We start from the raw sequence: 27,022 nt of genomic DNA on the forward strand, positions 1-27,022 counted from the left end.
TTTAGCTATTTTATTCAATACTTCAGAATATTTTTATGAGTATGTGATCAAGCTATAAAGACAAAAACAGACTTGATAAGAAAGCTACCTTTCATTAAAATAAGAGCTGCATAAAATAAAATTACTGTAATAAAATTACTGTCAGTAACATCAGACACATTTCTAGCTCCAGGTCCAGTTTCTAAATGTTGTGGGTGAAAATAATGGAAATGGAAAGTAACTACACATCAGCATTGGCCTTAATGCAATCCAACTCAAGAAACATGAAAAATTACTTTGTAAACAGTACTGCACATCCATGGGCAGGTAAAAATACAGTAGTAAAATAAATATTTGTATAAAAATATGCTAATATACTAATAAGACTTCACTAATAAATTTATATGAGTGAATTAATGAAGCCACAGCCTTAGTCATACAGAATGAGTGGCCACATAGTATCAGCCATTTACGTAGACTAGAGGAAAGATTTTTAGGTATCAGAATTTCTCTGAAAGAAAACAGCATGTAAAATCCTCAGATACATTTTGGAAATTAAAAGTTAATCCTTCAATACCAATTTTTCAGGGCCAGTTGATTAAAAGTTGTGAATAATAAATCTTTTCTCTGCAGATGAACAACAGGAAGGATAAGGAGCAAATAACTGTCTTAAGATTTGGAAGAAAAAATATTATTTTGCCAGAAGCCTTTTTAAAAGTCACACAAGTGACATAATGTCATAGTGGAGGACAGGAACACTAGGTAGCACTGTAGGCAATGAACATAATTATATAGTGGCTTAATTGAAACAATGTTACACTCCTGGACTTGTATGGTACAACTCTCCCATCATGATCCTGCTCTTACATTGCCAGTGGAACTCATCTGCCCCTCAGTAAGTTGACTCATCTCACTAAAACTGGAGGAAAACTATTTATTTCTTGTCCAGTTAGCTTTCTGTCAACACAGTGAGTTGACTTAGATGACTGACAAGTCAGACAAATATCAGTGCTGCTACAAATAGGGGGAGGCAGGACTGACATCCCCAGTGCAAATCAGCTCATTTGTCTCATGGTTGTCTCATGCCATGATGATTTCAACAAGAAAAGCAACAAAAAGCTTAAAACTCTAATCATTTTACATGTGTTTTGCCGCCTCCCCCACGTATACTATTTTCATTCTAAAATTGAAAACAGGAGCTTAGTGTTCCCAATTTAAAAGCATACAAATACATAACCAAGTACTTAAGAATGTCCTGCTTTGAGAGGTCTCAACTTAAATTAAACTCATTAAGATTAGTTTGGCCAAAACTTTGCAATAGACACAGCAGTCAAAATTATACAGGTTATAAAAATATTCTAGTCCCTAAAAAGAAACCAAAAGAGCATATGCTATTACAAACGTGGAAGTCTTGGAAACTTTCACTCAAGACTGAAAAACAGATGTACTTTACCAAGCGAACATCACAGAGCATGAAAGTTTTCATTATACAGATCTTCACAGATTTGGAGAGAAAGACTGAGTGCTGCTGGCTTTTGTCTTTAGCTGGGAAACAAACCACCAGAACACAAGCTGCTGGCATTCAGTAATCTACCCTTCAGACACACTGAAGCTACAGTAATTTCATTTGCAGCAGAGACTTCTAAAAAGCTTTAAGCATCCTTGAATTAATTCCATTAATAAAGTACTTACATTTCCTGATAACAGCTCCTTTTACTTCAGTTGTAAGAAAACACAGTTATTTCCATTCAATAGTTAAATATTTTAAAGACAGTCTTTTTAAAAAGCTGCATCTTGATGATGCACAGCACACAATCTCCATGCGTACAACAAATCAGAAAGTTATCAAATGTAAAATTTATGAGGGTCATCAGATTTATAGATCTAATCGTTGCATGGTATGGTAGTGAAATACTAGAAAATATTTGAGATTTTTAAAATCATTACCTTTGGACCATTATTCTTTGGATCATAATAAACAATTATTCATTCACTTAAATATTAATCTAGCATCATATATCTAAATGTTCTGACATAATTGAACACATTTCTGAATATCTTCATAAACAGTATTTTATGTTTAAAGATTGAAGAAAAAAGAGAAAAAAGAAACAAATTAAAAACAAGAAAAAGAGAAGATGATAAGTGAAGTATGTGCAATATAAGAAAAAAAAATCAGACTATATAGAAAAAAGATAAAAGACATCTTTGAACAAACTAAAATGTGCCTTAAAAAAGGGCAGGGGCAATAAATGACCACCAACAAAGATAACCAGAAAAGTTTAATACAAATTTAATTAAATTACTACCACCTCAGTGCATTCTAGTATGTGTTTTATTTCAGTCCAGTATCCACTAAAAATTGTAAGTAATAATAATGGTCATTTTTACAACAACAGTATCATTTTAAATTATATGGAAGACTGTGTCAGCACTTCCATTCAAGTGTGCTGTCAGAGACTTGTAATTTGGCCATAAACTTGCTCTGCAAAATTGGCATACGGCACTTCAGCTAGGTACAGATTACTTCTCCAAAATTTACAGAACTATTTGGCTAATTTAAAAATCAGGCTTTTTAACATTAAGATTCACTGTCGATATGCAGTAACCATACTGTCACCACAGAACATAAAGACCTTAACTTGTAAACTATAGACAGTCACATGATGATTCCTTATTATCACTGGAGTTCATACAGATTCCAAAGATAAGGCACATGGTTAAAAGTGCTAGTATCATTGAATATATAACTCCTTGTTTATAAAACTCAAAATAAGCAAATTTCAAAAATTGTTACCAGTTACTCTGAACCAAAAAAAGAAAAAAACCCTTTTCTTTCCAGTATGCAGAATCAATCTTTGTATATTTAATCATTAAATTAAGATCCACACATGAAAAAATGAAATTTCTGCAAACATACATACTACCAGACATTTGTGTGCAAGTATCCAGCATTTTGTGACAATTCTTATCTGGATAAATACTCATATGGCCATTACCATATCCACAAATCTCTGAATTTGCCCAAAGTAATCAAAGGCATACAGCTATACGGCACATAGAAGAAATAGGGGCATTTGACAAATTGGACATGAATACTAATTAACTCCCAACCTTAAGTTCACAACTTAGGACTTCCTGAATCATACCATGAGTCAAACAAACGCAGTATCCCAACTGAAAGAGTGACACTTCTAAATTATATTCTTGAGAAATGCTCATCAAAATGTATCTCAAAATTGACTATTTTGCAGTGCATACACCTGAAGATTATTTTTTATTAAAACTTGGGAAAAGCCTGGTATAAAGTCTGTGTCTTAATTTAAAACAGTTCTCAACTAATTAAATGGGCACCACTGGTATTCTTTGAGACAGGGAGGGAGGGAAGACGAACCTTACATGTATGACTACTCAGAGAAGGAAAAAAAAGTAGGAGTGAAAGGTAGTTTAGTCTCTCCACCAACTCAGCATTTTGCTTCTGCACTGCAAGATGTAAACATGTCACCTACTGTCAGATGTCCACGAGTAATATTGCACCCCTGCTCACTAGGAACTGAGCTTGGCTTGCTAATCGATTTCACGTGGTTCACTACATAGTGTTAATACACTGAAGTTTCTTGTTATTTATGAGAGTTTGAGCTACATTTGAAGCAATAACATAAGTAAAAAATCCTTTCCATCTTATTGCAGGCACCTTAAAGCATATAGTTTTTTTTTTCTTTAACAGATTATCTGCAGACTTTTTTTCTCCTTACAATTATTATGTTTTCTTTTTTTAAAACTTCAGGAAAAATAGAAGAGAATAGAGAGCATTACTTCCTTACTTACATGATGTTGCTGTACATAGACTAATTGCATCATATGAACAAAACACAATCAAAAAATCCTTTTAGCAAAAAACAACAGCATTAGCTTTTCATTTTACTTTAAATTTCAAAGTATATTTTGAAAAATCTCAAAACTTCACAAATGAATACCAAAAAAATTATTTTGGATACTTACTTTAATAATAGATGGCATTTTGGAGTTGAGGTTATCATAAGTAAAATGTAGACGAGTCCTGAAGGAACATTTGTACAGCAGAGGTTCCTGGTAAAATTCAATTTTACCACTAGCATTTCTCTTATCAAGACATACTGTGCAGTCAGAAAAGTTGATCATCTTTCTCAGTACCAGATCGGTGGCTTATAAAAGAAGTATATAGGTTAAAAAACAATATTGCGTAAGAAAAATAAGTTATGCATACATGTTCTTATCTAGAAGAAAACAATAGAAGATAGTGGTGTGGTCATTATTTAAATCATCATCAACATACTTGCTTATGTGACTGAAGAGAATAATTTAACGTCACAGACTTTCAGCTGAATACTTAAAAAGTGAGGACAAATTAGTTACACCCAATTCAAATTTTCATCCCTTCACTGTACCTTAGATCTGTTTATAAGAGTACTGCTTCATGTGCAAGCATACGACCAATAAATATTATTCTCGTTATTCTCCCAGAAAGAATCTTGCATATTTTCCCCCAAAGTTTTCTTTTGAATCTTCCAAAGCAAACAAGAGCTATTATAGTGGTCTTAACATGAAACATAATTTTGTCATATCAATTTGTAATAATTTTAGCCAGAACAAAGAAATGGGTGCTGTGGACAGGAAACCATTAATTAAATTCCCCATTCTACCAGAGATGATCTGTGTGATCTTAAAATGCTCTTACCATGCCCGAATTCCACCTCTACCAAATGTCAATAAGAACACCTAGACTTACAGGTGAACATCGGTAATTCAAAGACTGAGACATTCAGATACTGAAGACCAAGATAAAAATCAAAAAGTTGGAGGTTTTTTTCCTGAAAATGTGAAGCGAAATGAAGCATGTCTTGCAATTGGTATGCCATGCTCACTACAGTACAGCACATTTTACTACCTCTCTAGCCAGCCTGTTTAGAGAGTTTTAAGATTATCACAAACAATTGCAACAGAATGCCTTAACATGCTACTGCTCATTCACAAAAACAGAAACAGATTGCGTAAGCACTCACTGCCAGAAGCAAGCACAAAATGAAATGCAATCACAGAAGGATGGCATGTATGAGCAGAGGACTACAAAACATGTTGTATAATTATCTGTGATCATACAAGTATGCATTAACAATCAATCTATATTATTACAATTGGTTCTTCAAAGTGACGGACAAGGGAAAAACTGGTAAGAAATGAAGACAGGCAGAAAGTATCTTACTTCTGACATAAAGAGCCATTTTTATTAGACTTGCAAATTTCGATGGGAATTTAAGAGTGTCTCCACTCTGATACTTAAAACCAAAAAATATCTGCTCACCAGAGATGTCCATAAATGCTCGATCCCAAAACTCATCCACTGTATAGCACTCTGCAGAAGTGATATTGACTGAGAGAACAATATCATCCTCCACATACTTTAATATGAGATTGTTGATCACAATGTTGACATTGTTTACAACACGCCTAATCAAACTCTGAACATAACCTATAAAATAAAACAAATTCTCAGGAGTTAAGGAAGACATGATGCCAAATTCATTTATTACTAAAGTCATTATTTCCAACTTGTATTCTTTTTAAAGTCAAAATTAAAACAAACCAAGTATCATTGTCCTTTATTTATCCAAAAAAAATCACAGGACTTAAAACTCTTTAACATTCAGTGCAGTTAAGTCAATCGGCATCCTGGAAATGCAATAAGCTATAGGAAAAAAATCATAAATACTAGAAATATAAAATAGCATAAGAGATTAATTTTTGGTGGCAAGAATCAACTTTCAAACTAATTAAGAAAACAGAAGACTCTGGTTTATTGTAGACAAAGAATTTTAATGACAGTGACTTTTTTTACTTGAAAGATATTTAGAAATAGGTTTGGAGAAGTTAACACCAGTTGCTAGGTTACTTTTCAAGTATGCATATATTACGCCTATTTGCCCCCTCACCTAGTTTTTTAAAAGTTAACTAAACATTAATATGCCTAGTACTTTTTTTCATTCTAAAAGCTAATATATCCACATCATGCTCAGTAAGACCCCTGTGAGGTATAACAAAATCAATTTCTGTCAACAACCCAAATAGTAAGCACCTGCACTGAAGCCCATTGGGAAGAAATCCATTTAAATTTTTTCAGACATAATGTGATTGGAAAAATGATCTCGTCTGTGAATTCCCAGTATGCGGTAAACACTCATATTTTACCAATATGGTAAAGAAATTAAATACTACCCATATTCATGTCTTATGTATACTGAATGTAACTATGGAGCTAACTCATTTGTGCTGGAAAAAAACCAAGCCTTAAAATTTCTATGTTTTAAAATTTATAACATTACTCATATTCTATCTAAAAATACATTTAATACATGCTATAGAAGTCTAGTTTGGTAACTACGCTAAAAAAAGCCAGTTAATGATACAGGTTTAAATCCACAGGCTTCAAGAGTAGTTTTCTGAAACTTGCATTAAATAAGACTCATTTATATCAACAATTTTAATTCAAATAAAACTTAAAATGAACATCAAAACATTGTGATATCAGTAGGAACAGACTCAGGTTGCTACTTCCATTCTACTCTGCTTTTTCTAGCTATTCATCATTTTCATACTCAAATATTACTTTTCACCTTACAGTATATGAAACATTTTACCATTACATAAGTGATTTTCTTGAGTTCCACAACTGCAAGTTTACACAGTTGACATAAGACGTTTTTCCTTTCTCAGCATTCAAAGCCTCCAACCACCTCTTTTATTAAATGCAAAACATGCTTTCAGCTACCATTAGCAGAATATTTTGATTCTGATCAGGTACACTTCCATGTTTTAAAAGTATTTCATTATTAAAATCTTAATTGTAAAACACATATCACATTTCTTATCATACCTCAGCTTGCTTCATTTTATATTATTCTTGAGCATACGTCACCCTTTGAGCAAAGCTAGTTCCAACAGGACAGAAATAGCATTTTAACATCTCCTGCCGTCTTAATAGGACTGTAATTGTATTAAAACAAAATCTGGAAAATGTTTTAGACCATTGTCTACAGAAACATGTAATCCAGAAATGCAGTGAAAGTCAAAATTTTGACAGCTTCGTACTGTCAGATTTCTAACATAATCTGACTTTAGCTTTTTAGCATATCAATCTAAAAAAAACTACTAAAAATATGTGGAATAACTTGTTTTTAAGACTTTTCTCACTGACTTCTTAAAATAGTAACATATTTTTAGGTTATATGAATTCAGAAAGCCAGATGTATTATTTCAATAATTAAGGGGCATAAGAGACCCATATTCATCACTAGAGTGGTGTAAACTGACCTGTATATAAATAGAAGCAGCACAAAGCATTTAACTACTTTTAAGTTCAGCATAGAAATATTTTGCAGACTATATAACTAGCAACTATAAAATCATAACCAGTAATTTAATTATGATTTTAAAGCAAGCTACTAATTTCATTGAAGAAAGTGAAGCTGTCCCTCCACAGGTCCAAAGTTTTTTCAATATTTTGCTTTCAAGGGTTTCAAAGTCAATCTAATTTACATTTTCCTGCTGTGAACAACAAAAAAAACATTACAAATCCAGCATCAGAGCTGGGGGGGGGGGGGGGGGGGGGGCGGGGAACGCGAGTTCTACTGATAGTTTCCAGCAGTATTCAGGAAAAGAGCAATAACACTTTGATCTGTGTGTCTCTTTGCCTGAATGCATAAAAAGAGGCAGCAGAATTATATCTTCCAAATGAAACAAGGGTAACAGATTTGATAAAAACTTTGTTTCACACTTCTGCGAAGACATTTCCAAACTAGTGGTGCAGTATATTGTTAAAAGTACCATGCAGGTATCAGCTTTCTAATTAAGTTTAGCTTCAAGTATACTAGAATCAGATTCTCATGAGTGAGGATCAGTCTTTTAAGAAAATGAATTTAAATTGTAATTCTTACTGTTCAAAACAAAGTAATAAAAACATCAGCAAGTTCATGTATAATACAGTTTAAAAAAAGGGTTTGTTTTAAATACAAGTGGGAGAAAACAGGTGGAGGTTGCTTCTTATTCCTGTAATTTTTAAATACAACACTACGACCATCTTTGCCACTAAAATTCAGGTATTCTATGACGAAGTGACTAAAAATACTAGAAAATCTGAAGGGGTAAATTCTCTCCTGAGGTGCAACACAAAATCTACATGTATGCTTTTTCCAAATTCTCCAGAACCCGGCAGGCTGCACTGTGCAGTAAGAGCTACGAATACAGTTTCGGATCCAACCCTCCAAAATATTGTAGCGCTATAGTCCACAGAGTGGTCTATTACTTCAACAGAATTGATATCATCAGACTGGTCACATCTAAACATCTTAAGTTTAGCAGTGCTCTGTTGTTACCACAGCTACATTTTTAGCTAAGCTCTGCCTAGCTCCATCTCTGAGAACACAGCAGAGCTAAAGGACAAATAAATCTTTCAACAAATGTCCTGGTTTCCGCTGGGGTAGACTTAATTTCTTTCCCAGTAGCTGGTATAGTACTGTGTTTTGGATTTAGGATGAGAATAATGTTGATGATACACTGATGTTTCAGTTGTTGCTAAGCAGTGTTTACACTAAGTCAAGGACTTTTCAGCTTCTCACACCACACCACCAGCAAGGAGGCTTGGGGGCACAAGAAGTTGGGAGGAGAAACAGCCAGGACAGCTGACCCAGACTGGCCAAAGGGATATTCCATACCATATGATGTCATGCTCAGTATATAAACTAGGGGGAAAGCTGGCCAGGGGCCACTGCTCAGGAACTGTCTGAGCATCAGTCGGCAGGTAGTGAGCAATTGCATTGTGCATCATTTGTTTTGTATGTTCTAATTCTTTTATCGTTATTATTATTATTTTCCCTTCCTTTTCTGTCCTATTAAACTGTCTTTATCTCAACCCACGAATTTTACTTTTTTTTTCTTCCCCAATTCTCTCCCCCATCCCACTGGTGGGAGGGAGTGAGCAAGCAGCTGTGTGGTGTTTAGCTGCCTTCCAGGTTAAACCACAACAACAAATTACAACAGTAGTATGATACCTATATCCTCCAAAGACTAAAACAAATCTAAGTAGATGACTCAACATCTTACTAAAATCCAGGATGTGCAAATTAAAGCTTAGCAAAGACAAATCCTATACCACAGAGAATTAAAATCTTCCCATAAGGAGGCCTCTACTCCTCATGGAGACGGTTTACCACATAGGACCTCTATATTAAACAGTGTTATTCATGCATAAAAAACAAAACCAAAACCAACGGTATTTAGAGAACTTTGCCACATGGAAAGTAAGTTACAGTCAATTCGATAAGGTAAGATTTCACTACTGTTCTCTGAATCATTGGACTTCAGTACCAACATACTCTATGCAGTTGAAGAAGGAACGTGATGACAATGAAGGAGGTGATAGCGCCCTACAGTTTCACAGAAGCACAAAGTACATCTACAGAATCTATCAAATAGTAACATAAGAAGGCACCAGATCTGCTAATTTGCTATGATACTGCAAATACAATATCTGCAATTCATATGAGCACACTAATCATTAAGAACCACAATATATTCATAGAAGACGACACACAAACCAATTTTCAATGCGCATGTTGCATCTGGATCTGTGGAAACACTTCTTTTGGAATGTTTTAACTTCATCAGATGTCAACATTACAATAAGCAGACCTCCAGCCTTTCACTAAGACTACACCTTTCCGGGAGGTCCACAGATAACACTGACAGAAACAAACTTGAGGAACCAAAATCCTAAAACTGTCACTGAAGGCAATATAATCATCCAATTCTTTGGCAAGCCTTTGGACTCCTGTTGTTCACAGGTGAGACCCAAAGAACGAAACGCCAAGGAACTGCCAGAGCTGAAGCGCTGTCCATGGTAGGAAACAGTGGATGCCAAGAGTCCTGCAATTCCAAGCCACCGGAGTTTATTGGATCTCAGAGCTTTAAGAGAGCCTCCAGATCTGGCTCCTCACGTACCCATTCCAAAGCAAGATGATACTCTGTAGTACATAATATTCCACACACTAAGTTTCAATGTACTCTTTTGATTTGAGGCAAGTATAAACTTTCTGTTAACAAAAGACAGAAAAAAAGCCTAACACAAAACTGTCATGTCTTTAACCTATCTAAAATTACATGCGCCAAGAAGGCAAATTGCAATTCATTCCAGTACTCTCCAATTTCATTTTTCTGCACAAAACAACACCTCATACTCCAAATTTCTGTGCAAACTCAGAGGCAATAGTAATCAGATATATAGTTCCTTAGGCATTTTTATATCATATATCTCCAAGTTCAACTAAGCCGAATTCCACGTCAGAGGAAAAAAAAGAAAAAAGTGATGAAGATCTCTACCAGTAGATTCAGGACTCAATAAGAAACATCTCTCAGAATTATTACTCTCAAAGAAAAAACCTTACCTTCAAAACTATTATAAGAATCTGAAAATGTACAAGAAAATGTAATGTGAACCACTGAGCAGTTAATGAGCAATAGAAAACAGAGTGATCTGAAACAGAAGAACGAGAGCAGCAGAGGATAAAATCTAACACACTACCCCTACAGTATGTTTCTCATGCTCATCTGTCTCGCACTATAAATGAGTTCTGTAAATGTAAGGATTCAACAAAATGGAAGGAAAAGATATAAGGATTAACTACATTTTATTGCAATTTGGTTCTATTTCATAATACTAAAGTATTTCACTCACCTTTATGTGATTTGTAGGTGGACAGAGATACAATAGTCTAATATAGACACTGTGGACACCTGTATGAAATTTAGCTATTCTCTATCACTCAAATACAATCCAACTTCTGAAATGATGGATTACCTGGAGGTAAATCAGGGTCAGGAGAAGCAGATTGCTGAACTCGTCGTGGTTTTACTGCTGATTTCATGCTTTCTGTGGTACTGCGGTTTGTTGAACTGGAACCACAACTTTCGTGGTCTTCCTGCTAGACAGAAAGAAAGCAACTGAGTCAACCAAACAAAACGAAGATAAATGTGGGGAGAACAACTTGGTAAATTCAACTTCTGTTACTGTTTTTCCATCAATTCAATCCTGTACATGCATCTAACTACAGAAATTATTACAAAACTAGCTGGACAACATAAAAAAATCATTTGTAATTAATACTTTCACTAACTTTTATTTTAAAAAAATCTCAGTCATTTAATTATTAATTTCAATTGAACACTTTTCCTCTAGCTGCATTTCTGCTGAAACATTCATTCAAACAGAGACAGAGCCCTGCAGACTACCAAAACAAATATGAGAAACTACTGAATTTTGTGAGCTTACATGCCTACTCATGAAACCACCTCAGACGGTTCCAAGATGTCAGAGTCATGTCCTTCCTAATACAGCTAACTGAAGATCATTCACAAAGCAAAGTATTTTTGCAGACTTCTAAAATAATAAAACATGGCCCCAGAAAAGATGAGCAGGTGCTCTCAGTTCATTTATGAGCTTCTATATAGCTTATTCACTTTAAGGAACTCAGAAGCAGGAAACATGGCTCATAATTAGAGAATATGATATAAGCCTTACAAGATGAAATTCACAGACACAAGAAAATCTTAATGAGCTGAATTTAGGATTTTAAATACCCTACTAGTATTCCCATTACATTCCAGAATGACAGTTTAACTACAAGACTCAAGTGCAAGAAAGCCAAGAAAAGTAATGCAAATATTCTTGTAAGTGTATTAGAAGAGCAGGTTAGACAAGAAGCAAGTTCTTACAGCTTTTGACCCAAGCCAAATTATCTCTTCAATATATGTAGTCTCTTGCAGAGGAAGAGCAAAATGGTCTCTGGGTCATGGCACTACTAGGGTCACACAACATGTTCACAAAAAGAAGGGCTTGGGGAACAAGTGTCAAGTACTGCACTATGAAGCTATAATATTCTTAAGTCCTCTAACTACCAAAAAGCAAACAGCTTAAACTGTGCTGTGTTTTTGTACAGGATAGAGCATGTGTTTCCCTGCATGCTGCCTGGCATTTTTAATAGTCTCAGAGAAATTATGAAATGGAATCTTCACATTTTTTGCATGAAAAATAAAAAACATTAAGTTACATGTAATGATACACTTTAAATAGAAGTCTACAACTTCAAAAACAATTGAAGAGATAGTTTCTTTCCTTCCACTCCATCTTTAGAAAAACAGAACACAGAGGGAAATTCTCTGATAAAGTGGAAATACCATTTAAAAAAAAAAAAAAAGATGAGCAATATAATCTTAGCCTGGAAGAAGAAAATAAAAAAAGGCAGCTGAACTTATTTGGAGAAATTGCAGAAGACAGACCTATTCATACATTAGAAGTGTAGAAGATAGCTTCTAAAAGAAGGATGAGTTACCATAAAGGATTTGAGATTTTCCAGTCATTAATACAGTATTGAAACAAGCTGTTTGTTGTTTTTTAATTTATGTTTATTTGGCCATTTCAGTCATACAGGACTTTCCCATTCCAATGCATGAAAAAGTGAAATGGGTGTTTAGCATCAACTCTGTTTGGAGGGCATTTGTTTGCTTTCTTATCTCTGACAACCTTCTGATGCCTTTCATCAAGGAATGTGAGTCTCCTGAAGACACTCTCAGAACTTCTAACTACGGTGCAATTTCATTAGAAAGCCACCACTCTCTTCAGGGCATACCTGAGCAATAATGACAGCTTGAAGCTCTTGCTTTATCTTTAAACCTGGGGTGACAGAAGCCTCTTCATCAAAATATATATTTTTTAATCAGAAAAGCTCACCTCTCCTTGACATCTCCAGGTTACCGAGAAAAATGAGATCATAGACTTTTAAGCTAAATTTTTTGAGATGGCTTTTAACCATACCCTCTTTCTTGGAAACTAGTTCATATGTAGCATGAAAATATTTTTTCAGATAAGCCACCATACTGCTATTTATGTTTTGAACTTGCAAAAAAATCTGAGATGTCAGAGTGACAGAACAGCTCAATTAGCATATTTCCTTCTTTCCTGAGCTCACTTACGGATTGTACAGAATGCTGTTGTGCAACTAATTATTTGATCTGATAGGATCACATTAAGCTTGCCTTTTAATATTTATGTTGGCTATGAGAAAAAGAAAGGAGGGCCAGGGGAATGGGGAAGGCATTCTATTTTTGAAGTGTCAACTGTATCAAGCCTGACTACATTCAAGTCTAACTTTTCTATCTCCATACTGACATGACCATGTTCGATGAATTTCTCAACTTCATGAAAAATCTAGGTGATGTTTTAATCATATAGAGTATTACTAACACTTAAAGATGAAATAAGAGTGGTTTAAGCTTTTACCACTTTCAGAGAGTTAGGAATACACACTAGCACACTGGGGTTTGGGGGGTTTTATTTGTTTTAAAGGAAAGGGGCAGAGAACCCTTAGACTGTTAATTTTGAAAGAAAGTCTCAAATCTTAACCTATAAATAAATGCAATACAATAAGCTTTTTATATTTCCCTGAGCTATGAGTCTGTTGTGATGGAAAATGGCTGCAACCATTTAGAGCAAGTTGGACCTAAAAGTAATCAAAACAAAAATGTAAATGTTCCAAGATGGTGCCAAAATGCAACACAAAAATTTATCTCAGAAATATACCTATTTGACTTAATCTACATGAAGTAACAGAGTATACCTATGTTTAAGAAGAATTCAACCTGACCAAACATTTGAAAAAATTTTTTTTAATCTGGGATAACATCCATTCATTTCCTTACATTACACAACTATCAAAAAGGTTTGAGAGCTGCACGGGGTTTTTTTGAGCATGAATACACAACATTTTTCACAACAGCTATTGATATTTTATAAAGCAAGTGCTGTATTCTTTAATTACTGGATGATAATGGTATGGCCATGACCTTATAGGAACTACATTCCTATGTAGATGTATATCCAAAAGCTTTCTGTATCTGCACGCTTCTGCTCAATGTTAACTTTAAGAGCACACTATTAATTTCTCAAACATGTGGCTGTCTCATAAGCCCAGAAGTAAAACATGTTCATTAAAGAGATGGGAAAAATTTCCAAGTGAACTGCCAAAACTAGCATAATTATGAAACTATTTAACGCTGGAACCAACTAGAGTCACACACTGTGTCTAGATCACAGTGATGTCATCAGAAACACCCGGCTAAAAGGCACTAAAACTACCGCGCTCCCATAAATCCACCTCACACCAGATGACAAACATTTTAAAGTTAAAGTCAAAATTATACTGGGGGTGGGAAGGGAGTTACGTTCTCAAAGTGCTAATAACTATAGTTATAGTATGAGATTTGATAAATGCCCGTTCATTTTAGTATTAAACAAGAGTGATTCCAAACAACAGTCACAACAGCAGAAAACTAAAAATACTCGTGATTTATCTAGAGAGATGATTTTTAAAGAAAATAACACTCATTTACAAAAATATCTTTTCCCACTAGCTTGTATAAGTAAAGCCTAGAAAACTTAAAAAATTTTAACATGAGGTCCTGCTTCTGAGTGTTGTTATACAAATATACCTTGGATCAGGACAAATAGAAGTTTGCACAACCAGGCTCCTTTTTCCCTTTTGGCAAATGTGTCAGAGCAGGTACTTGGCTGAAATGTTTTTATAGAGCACTATGGTTACTTCTAAAACTATGCAAGTCATAAGTAACACGCCAAAAGACACCTAGGCTAGTAAATTTACATGCGAATTCCTCAGTCAATTTTCTACTGCAATGTAAAACAGTTATTGCAACGTTTAAAGCAAATTACAATTCACAACACTTGAACACATAGTAGATGAGGTTTATTATGATCTTTCCTAATAAGTAGTTTATTATCTTCGTTCATTATTCTGTTTTCCAAATTTAAAATACATAGGTGTTTTTTTCTCTTTAAAAAGACACTTTCTCATTTTAAAATACATAAATCCTATTGAATGTGCAAGACCTCCAAAATGCCTCATAAGCATGCTTTATGGGAAAATAATGTTTTCGCTTGGGGATCACTTAGCTATTTATGCAAATATTGTCCCTCCACTTTCATCAAATCAAGTTAAAGAAAACTGAGTTCTTTAAAAAAAAACCACACAGGAAAATGCGTAAGAACAATGACCATTATGAATTAAAACTTTAAAACCCATATCAATCTTAAGTACCTACTGCACAAACTTGCAGAGTTCTCTATTGCCATTTTCTCTCTTCCTCTACAAAATTTTGCTTTTTCTGATCCTTTGTCATTTCTGAAACAAGGAACTTAATATCCTTTACAAGTCAGTAAGAGAGTTAAACCACAACAGATACCGATTTTTATTTCGGTAAAGCATATCTTAAATTGCAGGATGCAAAAACTGCAAGAGAGGAACTCATTCCGCACTAGTGGACTGTATTTATATGGCTGAGTAGTTAGCTGCCTGTGGCAAGACTAAAAGTAATATTCTGAATATGTTCATTTTAGCAAGGCCTTTGACACAGTCTCCTGCACAGACCTTATTCCCAAACTGGTGAGATATCAACTGCATAGTGGGAGATAAGTTGAGTGAAAAAGTGGCTGGACCACTGGGCTCAAAGGGTTGTGATCAGGGGTACAAAGTCCAGCTGGTGGCTGGTTAGTTGTGGCATCCTTCAGGGATCAGTACCAAGCCCACGGTGTTCAACATCCTTATTAAAGACCTGGAAGATGGGACAGACTGCGCCCTCAGCAAGGCTGTGGATGGTACCAACCTAGGGGGAGGAGCCAATGCGCTGGTGGGCAGGGCTGCTATTGATAGGGTCCTTGAGAGGCTGAAGAAATGGGCTGTCAGGAAATCCATGAAGTCCAGACTCAAACACTAAGTCCTGCACCTGGGATGGAGGTACTCTGTGTAACTGTAGAGACTAAGAGCCGAAGTGCTAGAAAGCAGCTTTGCAGAAGAGAATCCAAGGGTCCCAGGGGGCGGCAAGCTGAACGTGAGTCAGCAGTGTGCCCTTGCTGAAAAGAAGGCCAACTGCGTGCTGAGCTGTATTAGCAAGGGCAAAGCCAGGGGCATGATTCTTCCCCTCTCTTTGGCCCTTGTGAGACATCATGTAGAATACTGCACGCAGTCTAGGGCTCTCCAATACAAGGACATGGACATACCAGAACCACGTCCAATGGAGGGTCACCATGGTGGTTAGGAGGCAGGAGCACATAAGCTCTCCCTCAGAGGAGATTGATACAACTAGGGTTGTTCAGCCTGGAGAAGGGAGATCCTACTGCTGTCTACAGCTACCTACTGGGAGGGTACAGAGAAGAGGAGCCAGACTGTGTCCGTTGCCACTCATCCTCTCACAGTACACCTTTGACAAATCTGAAACACAGGCAATTCCAAGCAGGGCAAAAGCTTTTTCAACCAGGAGGGTGATCAAGTATTGGAACAGGCTGCCCAGAGAGGTGGTGGAGTCTCAATCCTTGGAGCTATTCAGCACTTGGCTGGCCAAGCCCTGGAGCAACCTGCTCTAATTGGACTTGCTTAGGGCAGGAGGTTGGACTAGATCATCTCCAGAGATCATCCCAAATTGCTCTGTGATTCCTCTCCATGCAAAAATGAAACAAAAAGTAATACAAGTTTTTAAAAATACTATCTTAAAAATACACTACAAGTTTCACTAAAATGGTAATCACTATCAAGATTTTGCTTTCAAAAAGATATCTGATTATGTTCCACTGCTATACAATTGTCAATATGCATTATATACATACACAAATAGACAAATTCATTCATACTACACTTCTAACCTTGCAACAACACTTCTGCTGGCTAGCACAGGTCAAGCATTACTTACAAACGAGTCATCAATTTTAATACAGCCTCAATAATTTCATTGCACAATTATCCTGCAAAGAAAATTTTACTAAGAGTTAACAACAAACTGAAATACAGAAACAGAAAATTAATGTTATTATTTTTCTAATGAACAGCAAACTAGAAGCATAACAACACTTAAACAGAGAAAAATCAGTGATGTGTAAACATGACATCTGTACATCTTTTGGAAGGTGTGAGTTAATAGTCTAATGCACACTAACTTTAAAATTATATACATATATGTATATTTAAAAATTATGACAGTATAAAATACTGAAAAGAAGATTTAGCCAAATCAGACTGGGTTACTATTCTGTAGAATAATTAAGGAGTTCTGTATTATATACGGAAATTATATATAGCTTCTACATATACGCTTGTTGTACCTTTAGAAGTCTATTCAAGACAGTCCATTGTCTTTCACTGTTACAAAACCTGATTTTACATCTTTTCAGACTGGCAAATCACATACCTCAGAGTGAGGACTCAGATTAAGCTCTGTCTTTCTCTAAGGCAGATGAGAACATGATGGAAGGTCTTTATTTTTCTACTTAAATTTTTTTTTCCAGTACTATTTCGTGTAGAAACACATCAAAAATCAACTCTTCAAATTATGTACCAGACTACGAAGGAGAAATATCAACAAATTTGGGGCAGAGGTGCAGTGGCAAAGCACCTTGATGAGTGCGGGGAATAAACAAGGGTAGCCTGGTTAAGAATAACAGACAAACTGGAGCAAACAAGAAATAATTTAGCAAGGTGTTAGCCTGCATTTGCATCTTGTTGCATCTGATCTCAGCTGATGTTAGATTCAGAGAAACCAGTAGTAGCAGTGAACAGCAAGGCACACTAAGATACCTGTACTAGATCAGGAGGTTACATCCATCTCTCAGTTTGTTATCCTAAGCCATGTTTTGTAAATTCTATATTAGCATAGCACAATGTGCTCTGAAATAGAGGTATGAGTTAAAAATCCATGTGAAAGCTATGGACAGGCTAAAATGCTGCCACAGCAGCCCCAAAGGAAAGCCAAGAAGCTTGCAGGAAGTCTGTTGCACTGATACTGCAGAATGTGTGCTGTCTGCCTATTGATTTCTGGGCAATAGCATCTCCCTGTGATGTTGCTACTGTTTTGATTAGCTGATTATCCAAGGTATTTGAGAGGAACATTCCTTTGTTTACAAGCAACGGAGCTGTCAAAGTCTGAAAGCCTACGGTGATAAGGCCATAGAGCCAAAGATAAAACAGGCTATTCTCACTAAGTGCTCCTCAGAAATACACCCCAATTTCTCAACACCCAAGACAGAGCAACAAATAAAATGACTTCGCAAGTCTTTTGGGGGGGAAGTGAGTTGTACAAGTATCTTCTTTCTATTTTGGAAAGAAGGTTATATTATAAACTGTTAACTGATCATCTAGTAAAGTTCCTGATACATTTACTGTATTTTTTAAAAATTATGAGGCCACCTACCATGATGTAAGTGCTTTTTAATAGAAATAAACATTTCAGAATGGCTTTTCTGCAATTTCTCCTAGGATAAGCTTTTTAAAGATTTCACTCTTCCTCATGTTACAGGAAGTTTGCCCAGTGCTTTGATTTGGGAGGATATGGGTGGGAGCATCTTAATTCTGTAACATTATTCTGTGTTTGTTTAATACCTAGCACAGTGGAGTCCTAATCAATGACTAGAGCTCTCAAAGCTACAAAGAAGAAATCAACAAACAGTAAGAAATACTACAGTAGCAACTGGCAGCTATACTCAAGATTTGGCATTACTATAGAAGGAAGGATGGAAGGGATGAAAAAAGGCAATTCCTAAATGTTTGTTCCACAAAACTCGCAGTGCACAGAGTTCTAACTCAGTAATTCTCACACCAGGGTGGCCTGAAAGGAAAAGAGTTGGGAGGAGAGACATAGCAGAAAGACTAGGGCTAGGTGAGCTCCTTCAGGAGAACTAATGATGTGGGGCATCCTTGATATAGGATGGATGTGGGCTAAAAAGGGTCCTTCTGTCCCACATATTCTCTGTGCCTGGAAACGAGAAGGAACAGTGGCTGAAACAGTTTACCCTGAAGGACTGGGAGGAAACAGTGACAGGAAACACACTCAGGAGAACAGACTGCAAACATAAGAAGAGACGAGAAGTGACCTACAACATTTTTATTCTCTTTTCCAACTTGTGTTCAGAAACAGTCAATTCTAATAAGATTAAGAGCATTAAAAGAACTGATATCTATTAAAAAAATTTCTCTTGAAAATGAAGTCTGAACAAAACAGAATATATATTTCAAGTTGAAACAGTTTATCTCCATATATGGAAACTCCAGAACAGTTTGACTGTTCTGCTGTCACCCAGCCTAACACACAATTCAGGGGCTGCTACAAGACCACCTCACCCACAGACACATCCAGCCACTGAAATGGTCAGCACCACAACAAACATTTTTTTTCTCACACCACCGCATTTCTTCTGTGTACAGTAACAGTTTACAGTAAGCCAGTTTACTTTTTTGTGTGCTATTTTGGAAGACACTGTACCAAAGACTGGACATACTCTCATCCTTGTTGCAGGTCCCTTGAAATATTAATTAAGAATAGCTGAGCACTATTTCTCTAGCATTTATCAAGTATGTTGTCCTGAACACTGCACGAAGATGGAAACACCATTGTGAGCATGGCTCGATCACATCACTGATTCATTAAACAACATCTGGGAACCATTAGCAAAAACTTGGCCCCATTCAGGTCACTCTTCCTATTGTAATCTGTTCCACCTGCTAGAGGACAAGCATTAGTCCTCAACTCTATTTCAACTGGCACCAGACTCTTCACCAAGACATCACTTTCCTTTGTGGTGGCAGATTATTAAGGGTACTTGTTTCCCCCCACTGTCCTAGTGGGTTGTAGTTGCAGCTCCATTTCACACTTTCTTTAGGGAGTACTTTCCCCTAACACCTTTCCTACTGCAGTTTATTAGAAAGCCAGACCCCATGTGCAAGAATTCCCTCCACCAAGCACCTGCCAAGGATGTAGTAATAATTTTTATTACAACATAACTTTGCCACCCACTTCCTTCAGAGGAAGGTAGAATACTGTCCAGACCAAATTGTCTCCTAATCCCAAACACTATTGAGCAGCATACCTACAGCAGGGTCCCAGCAAATTGAGTAATCCCCAGCTCTGAAATTTCTAACATCACAACAAACCTCTGATACATGACAGAGAAAAAGGCCTGAGGCACAAAGCTTTGCCTGGAGAACTTGCTATCCAAGCGAGCTCTTTTCATTGCTGAGAATCATTTGGGCAGTGTTTGGCTTTTGGCAGCTGCTGGGGGTGGAAAGAGAGGAAAGGAGGTAATGAAATAGCAATGGATTATATATGCCAACATCAGAAGGAGGAGTATACCCACTAGGGTCTCCCCAGCTGCCACTGATTTTCACAAATGTATAGGTTATTATCCTTTAAGTGACTAACACTCCATCAAAATTGTTTGAAACCAGCCAGTAGGTTCAAAATTTAATGGAGGAGTGCAGAAGAAGAGGAAGAGAAGACTGAATGACAGACAAAATAGCACACGTCTGGTTTCCTTAAGATACCAAGCTTAAAACCCAACAGAACTGAACAGCACTGGGGTCATAGATTTTAGCCTAGCCGTCCTTTCTTCTTCAGTTACTGTTTGAGATGGGTCCAAGCCAAATCTGAGCTTGTGGCCATTCTCCACAGAACACGCACCAGGGAATTCTTCCCGAGCTGGGAATGGTACTTTTCAGGATATTTTTGCCAGTACAGGGAGGTTCAAGTAGGAAAGGGATTTCTCAGCCACAGCACAGCAATACTGAAGCCCTCTACAGTTCTCACTGCATTCTGCAAATTCAAGAGCATAGGGAATTTCATTAAAGAAAAAGTAAGATCTCAGCATACAATACAATCTATAGCGGGAGACTGGAACATTGACATGACACTAGTAAAAAATACTTCCCCTTTTTAAGAACTAAGCACAATCTTCACAAGAAGAATACTAATGGCTTTTTAGTGCTATGTTAAGACAAAGCTTCATTTCCTATCTTATTTCCAATAGTTATTCTCATGCAGTATACTTTTTGTGCATTCTATGCACATACATGTAATACTATGTAATTGTATTATTAATGCTATGTATGAATGACATTCAAATAGCTTTAACAAATTAATCTATTGGGTGAGTATAATTGTATGTCAAATTTCAGAGACTTCCATATACCTAGCTGAAATATCATTTGTCCTAATTTAGATAGTTTTCTAACTTTTCAGCGGATCAAATTCTAAACACAGAAGCCAGGTTAGTGGAGGGTTCCAGTTATCTCCAGCTATTTAGTTGTCTCAGGCAAAACTTCCATAAAACCAAGATGATAATTTTATCAAAATGCTTGTATTGAAAATTTCAGTTACGCATTAATAGTCCTACCATATTTCTAACAACTCACTTTAAATTTTGTATTTTATTTTTATTCTTTCTTTCTAAGTTAACATCAGACACCACTATGGGGAAGAATAGATTTTCACCAATTGTAATTTATCAATTACATCTTATCTAAATAACATTAGTTAACGAAACTAATGGACTAAACTACAAAGCTGGCTGAATGGCTGCAAAAACTTCCTGGTTAATCAATGTAAAAAAGTACACATAGGTGCAACTTATTCAAAACATGTACATTAAGGAGTTTTTACTTAATCAGTCATTTCTTTTGCAATTGTCAGTCTGTGATGTGTACACCATTTCAGGGAATTTATTGCTATTTGTAATGCGCTGCTTTTTAAAAAAGAAAGCTTTTGAAACATTACCTTAAACCTAAACAAACAATAATTTATCATCTAAAATAGTCAGCAATCTATCACACAAAACCACCAGAATGCTATATTTTAAGAGAAGTGTAGCTGTCAACCCTACATTGTAATTGTTGTGAAGTTTTACAAAAGACCTCTGTAATTATAATATAACACGTAAATTTTTATCACATTGGTTAGTTTAAAATACAAAGTGCCTCCTCTCAGGCAGTAGGGACTTTTTATCAGGATCCAACATTTATTATTCCTTCTAGTGACCACCATATGCATGCCACTTACTTCCTTACACAAATTTTGACATTCAAAATTCTTCAAACGAATATACCTTCCTTGGTACAAGCTAATCAGAAAGGATTTTATATATATACATACATATACACACACACACAAAATTAAGAACAAAACCCCTTCTCCCAAATCTGTGCCAATCATTTTGAATGGAAAATAGTTTTTCTTTTATCCCTGGTCTAATTTGCAATGAAAGAATGAGTACAGGTTTAAAATGAGGGAGGAAAGTGAGTGTCAGCAAGAAATGGAGTGCCCAAGGGAACAAAACATAAATATTCTGAAAGGAGCTGGGGGGACAGTGACAGGAGTGTTACTGTTCATGCACAACTGCACACTCCAGCCACATGCAAAAGTAAGATTAAAAATTGGACAACAGGATGGAGAAATAAGATTCAAAAGAACTTGGAGGGGGAAAAAAAAAATATGTATGTGGGAAAGTTAAAAGCCTGGAAACATCCTCTAATCTCATCTAATGCTAAGTAGGAAAGCCCAGGGAGGATTTAGTGTGGAAGACGAAAATAATGTATCTTGTTTCAAATCAAAACATGGAACATCATCTGTAACAAAACTACTGAATAACAAGGAATATATTTAAAGCTCACCTCACAAAAATATTCTCTTAAATCTATAATTCATCAGGTTTTTATCTATTCATTTACATTAAGGAACCTGTTTTATAAATTTAAGTTTGACATGAGTAATCACAGGTAACACACCATTAAGTCATCAACTCATTCGGGTTTCTCTAACATTTATCATTTTACATGGTATATATTTGTTGGGATGATGGATAGTTTTAGCTTCTTCAAAAACTTAAAGCGTACTACCCACAATACTATAAATTCATTTAAGTGCAACTGCATTCATACCAAATGAAAAGAGAGCTTTCCTTGAATGATGCGTTTTATCTGCAGTCCTGAAGACCAGTTGCAACAGATAATGCCATTATTCAGAAGGCAAATCCCTCACTTTACAAAAAAGTCTTGATGTGAATTTTAGGTAATACCAATAACATAAGGACTAAGACAATCCAGGATTGCCCACCCATGGCAATCACCCAGGGATCAGGTTCATGCTTTAGCACCCTCCTGTGGCACAGGCCATAGTCCATCCACTCCTGAATCCACCATACACAGACACCCTTCACTTACTCTTTCCAGGCAGGTCTCCTCACTACTGTCTTTCCCCTCCTTGCCCTCAAACAGCCTGTGGACCAAGTATTTATCCCACATCTCACAGAGTAGGTTGAGCTATATCATACTTGTGCCTACAAAGCTGGACACTGCAACTATCACTTCTGAATGAGTTCTATATACCATTAAAACAAATAAAAATTGTAAAACTATGTTTGTTCAACATAAAGTATTGATACATACATATTGTTAAAGTGCTCTGGAAATATAAAGCTCTAAAACATGTTAGTTTGAGCAATGTTGTTTTCCAAAATCTTGAATAAGCATGGTCAACTGATTCTGAGAGCTGCTCTTTCAAGATCTACTGTTGGGGGAGGAACACAAGTTTGTGATTCATTGCACAAAGAGATTAAGTATTTGTTTTATACTTGGTAAGAAAAAATGTATCTAGCTTTCACATAGCTAATGGGCTGGCACATCATTATTTCCAGATTTCCTGGTCAAGAAGCCAGGATGCAAAGAACCACACACCTCCACTTCATACTGCACAAATACTGAAGTGTTGAATGCTTAAATAGTCCTTTTATGTCTATGTGAGCCTCAAAATCAGTCTCTAAGCTGTAATACAAGGTTCAAATAGACAATACACTACATAAAGAAAGTTACCACAGGACATGATTGTGACAGTGCATCATACTGATATGAGTCTCTTAACATAGTCACACAATGATATCTAAATATCTATCTTTTTAAATCTACTGAACTGTGTTTCCTACATTGTGACTTTCTATATGTTCTTAGAAGCATGATCTGGCAGTTAGAACTTCATCCTAATCCTGCTCCCTTTGTGGAAGCACATAGGCACACTTATGTGTAGGTAAGCATTTGTGCCAAATGATGAACCAATATAGTTTAAATAGAAAAAGCAATATAAAAAATAACTTAATACACAATTAAAATGTTGCAGTTTCAGTGCAATGGTTAAACAAATAAGAGATGCAATACTGGAGATAGACAACCTGTGGGTTTTAGTAGCTCTTTGAAAAATAAAGTAGTAACAATATAGATTAAGAACAAAGAGCACCTATATTATGAAGCCAAAACTTCAAGCCAAATCATGATACAGACTATTGGAAAGTTATCAATTGTATATATACTGTTATGATTTTCATAAAAACTCTAGATGACAAAAATAGCACTAGTCACAGTGCTATCATCTAAACTCCTTATAAATTTTTACATCACAAGTGTCAATGCCAAACTTATCTACAAATAAGTTATGAATACTTCTAGATATACAGATGCAGCTTACTAAAATGTCATTTCCAACTAAAAATTAACATGTCACATGTAAGATCCCAAAAAAACAAGTATGCTTCCACCTCTACTCTTCTTTTGTGCCTGGATTATAATCACATTACATGCACACTTGCCCATCACATACCCTCTGCTCCTATGTGTAAATGTACTATATTACAGTCTTTAATTACTTCCCAAGAAAGATTACTTCATGAAGGTATTTTGGCAATGCTCAAGAGTGTAGTATATAAAAATAGATTAATACACACACAGTATATGTGCATATCCTTATAGCTAAACTAGTATTTACATATGAGTTTGTGTATGTATACATATACTATATGTTTATAAACTTTTGCTTAAAGTGTCAGATTTCTAATATCATTACCTATTAAGACATTATTTTACAACTACTTCCACAAACAAAAGGATCCCATACATATCTGCATGGACAAAACTCATACTACACAGTCTTTCCCCTACATTCAGTCTGCAAAATAAATTTAAGAGAAAAAACACAGATGGCCTGAATACAGCACATTTTCCACAAGTAATCTGTGGTCCTGTACTTGGCTTCGCAAAACAGTGGATGAAAATGTTTTCTGTGAGAAGTATCAAGTAAGTGATATTCATCTGTGGTACTGACAATGTTATATTCTACTAGAAAAATATCCTTGTATTTAATCAAAAACTTTGCATGTGGTATATATGTTGTAGGTCAGGGAGAATATTTTTTTTGTCCGTTACTTTTATAACAAACATCCATAACTATTCATAACTATCCCTGTAAATTAAAGATCTTTGCCTGGTTTGTTTTTTCCCCCCACTCAGGTTTACACTTCAATGTGAAACATTTCCCTGTCTGATCAGGTTTTTAAAATGTATAGAGATTATAGACCTTTTTAGTCTATAAAACAGTGCTAAAAATATACAATGAAAACCATATTGATTTCATAAGAATATGCTTGGTTTAGAAAACCAAGGAGAGGCTTAGACTTTTCTTTTAAAATGCAAACCATCCTCACCACTACATCATTTTAGGTCAATCACAACAAAAATAGTTACTTGCATGTATTTGGAATATTACATTTTTCTGATATCAGACTGAAGACTTCTTAAGCTCCAAACATAACAAAAACTAAATGTCTCAAAACCTAGCAGGCATGATGTGAGATAGCAGAAGACACTAAACACATTTCTCTTGTTTCTACATCATAGGGCCAACTGGGATTTGTTCTAGAATAAAAGCTTTGCACTGTAATTCGGTGCTAAAAATGAGTCAATGTACTGAGACACTAGCTTTTCACTTTCAGAGAGCTTTGATTAATGTAAATCACTGATGAAATCATATTTGTTACCTCTCATTGCTATGGCTAAATAAGGTGCACTGCACTGATTTTCAAGGGGTTGCATCAAGACATTTATGGATGGTGACCACTTATTTACACATTCCTAAAAGCAGGAAAGCACTTCAAGGCTGCTGAAGAATCACACATAAAAAAGGCTGGGAATTACCACATTTCAGGGTACTGCACCTTCTTACTCTTTCCTTATCAAATCTGATTTACAGCTACGGAAAGCAACGACAGAGTAACTCTTCACAGTAGCTTTGGGTTCTATCCCAAGGGGCAACTGACCAAAGATGATAGAAACATTTCTCTTATGCAGAACACCTGTATGTTGTAAGTTTTTTAAACAAGATCAAATCCTCACAAAAATATTTTAACCAACTCTAACCTCAACTTCAAAAGTCTTCAAAAGCACAACAAACTGAGGGCCTCCAAAAGGAATTTTTGCTGACTGCTGCAGCAGTGGCATGAAGGACAGAAAACTGTATTAATGGAAGAGCAAGCACTGAAAAAGTAGCAGGGCTTTTCAGTTGAATTAAACAAAAGAAACCCAAGAGCTGTTTATCCAGTCTAAAAATTGGGTACGTTCCACACAGTGCTGAGGAAACAAATATGCGAAATACATGGTGCACATCACATTCCAGAGGACTCAAGAAGCATCAACATACTTGGTACTTCTCTTCTGGTCCCCACCCCCTTTATTCTCTCCCTCACTGCTCCTATGCAAACGTTACGCTTGGCTTAATACTCTATTATGCTTAAGTCCATCGACCCACTCATATTCATGTAACCAAAAGATGACATAGCTCATTTTGCCAAATATCTCCTAAAGAAAGTATACACCAGCACAGACCACTAGTCCAGTTGAGTCCTTTCCTATGTTTACTACTGTTAAAATTGTCAAATTAGTGTCCCAACCTCTGTAACAAGTTCTGAACATGAAATCCCCCTCCTCTTCCTAATGTCAGGAGGGAAAAGGGAGAAAGTACTCTTTATTTCTGCCTTCCATCCTAGAGTCTCATGTTGTTCCCCTGCTGCAAGTGCCATTAGCCCAGAGCATGCATCTGGGAGAGCACCAGCCCTGTGGCAGTACATACATCAGACAGAATCATTAAATCACCAAGTTGAAGTTTTCTCTTGTACTTCCAAGTGTGCAGTAACAAGGCCAGAGATACTCAATTTCCTAGGGCTGCTAGCCCTGCAAACATCCTGATCAAGTTTAAAAAAATCCTTCATAAGTCTACTCAAGAAAAACTTTCAGGCACCAAACTAATTTTTTCA

The 27,022-nt window shown here is 35.9% G+C and overlaps 1 protein-coding gene across 1 annotated transcript in view; it reads right to left on the bottom strand.

The window, feature by feature from the left end:
• VPS13B (vacuolar protein sorting 13 homolog B) overlaps positions 1 to 27,022 on the bottom strand; it is a 484,683-nt gene that overhangs the window by 426,798 nt on the left and 30,863 nt on the right. The window contains exons 4-6 of the mRNA XM_050892705.1: positions 10,868 to 10,988; positions 5,321 to 5,488; positions 3,982 to 4,163 (exon numbers count right to left, since the gene is read on the bottom strand). Coding sequence (XP_050748662.1) covers positions 3,982 to 4,163; positions 5,321 to 5,488; positions 10,868 to 10,988 — 471 coding nt within the window. The remainder of the gene's footprint in view (positions 1 to 3,981; positions 4,164 to 5,320; positions 5,489 to 10,867; positions 10,989 to 27,022) is intronic.

The sequence above is a fragment of the Gymnogyps californianus genome, chromosome 2, assembly GCF_018139145.2.
Source record: "Gymnogyps californianus isolate 813 chromosome 2, ASM1813914v2, whole genome shotgun sequence".
NCBI lineage: Eukaryota > Metazoa > Chordata > Aves > Accipitriformes > Cathartidae > Gymnogyps > Gymnogyps californianus.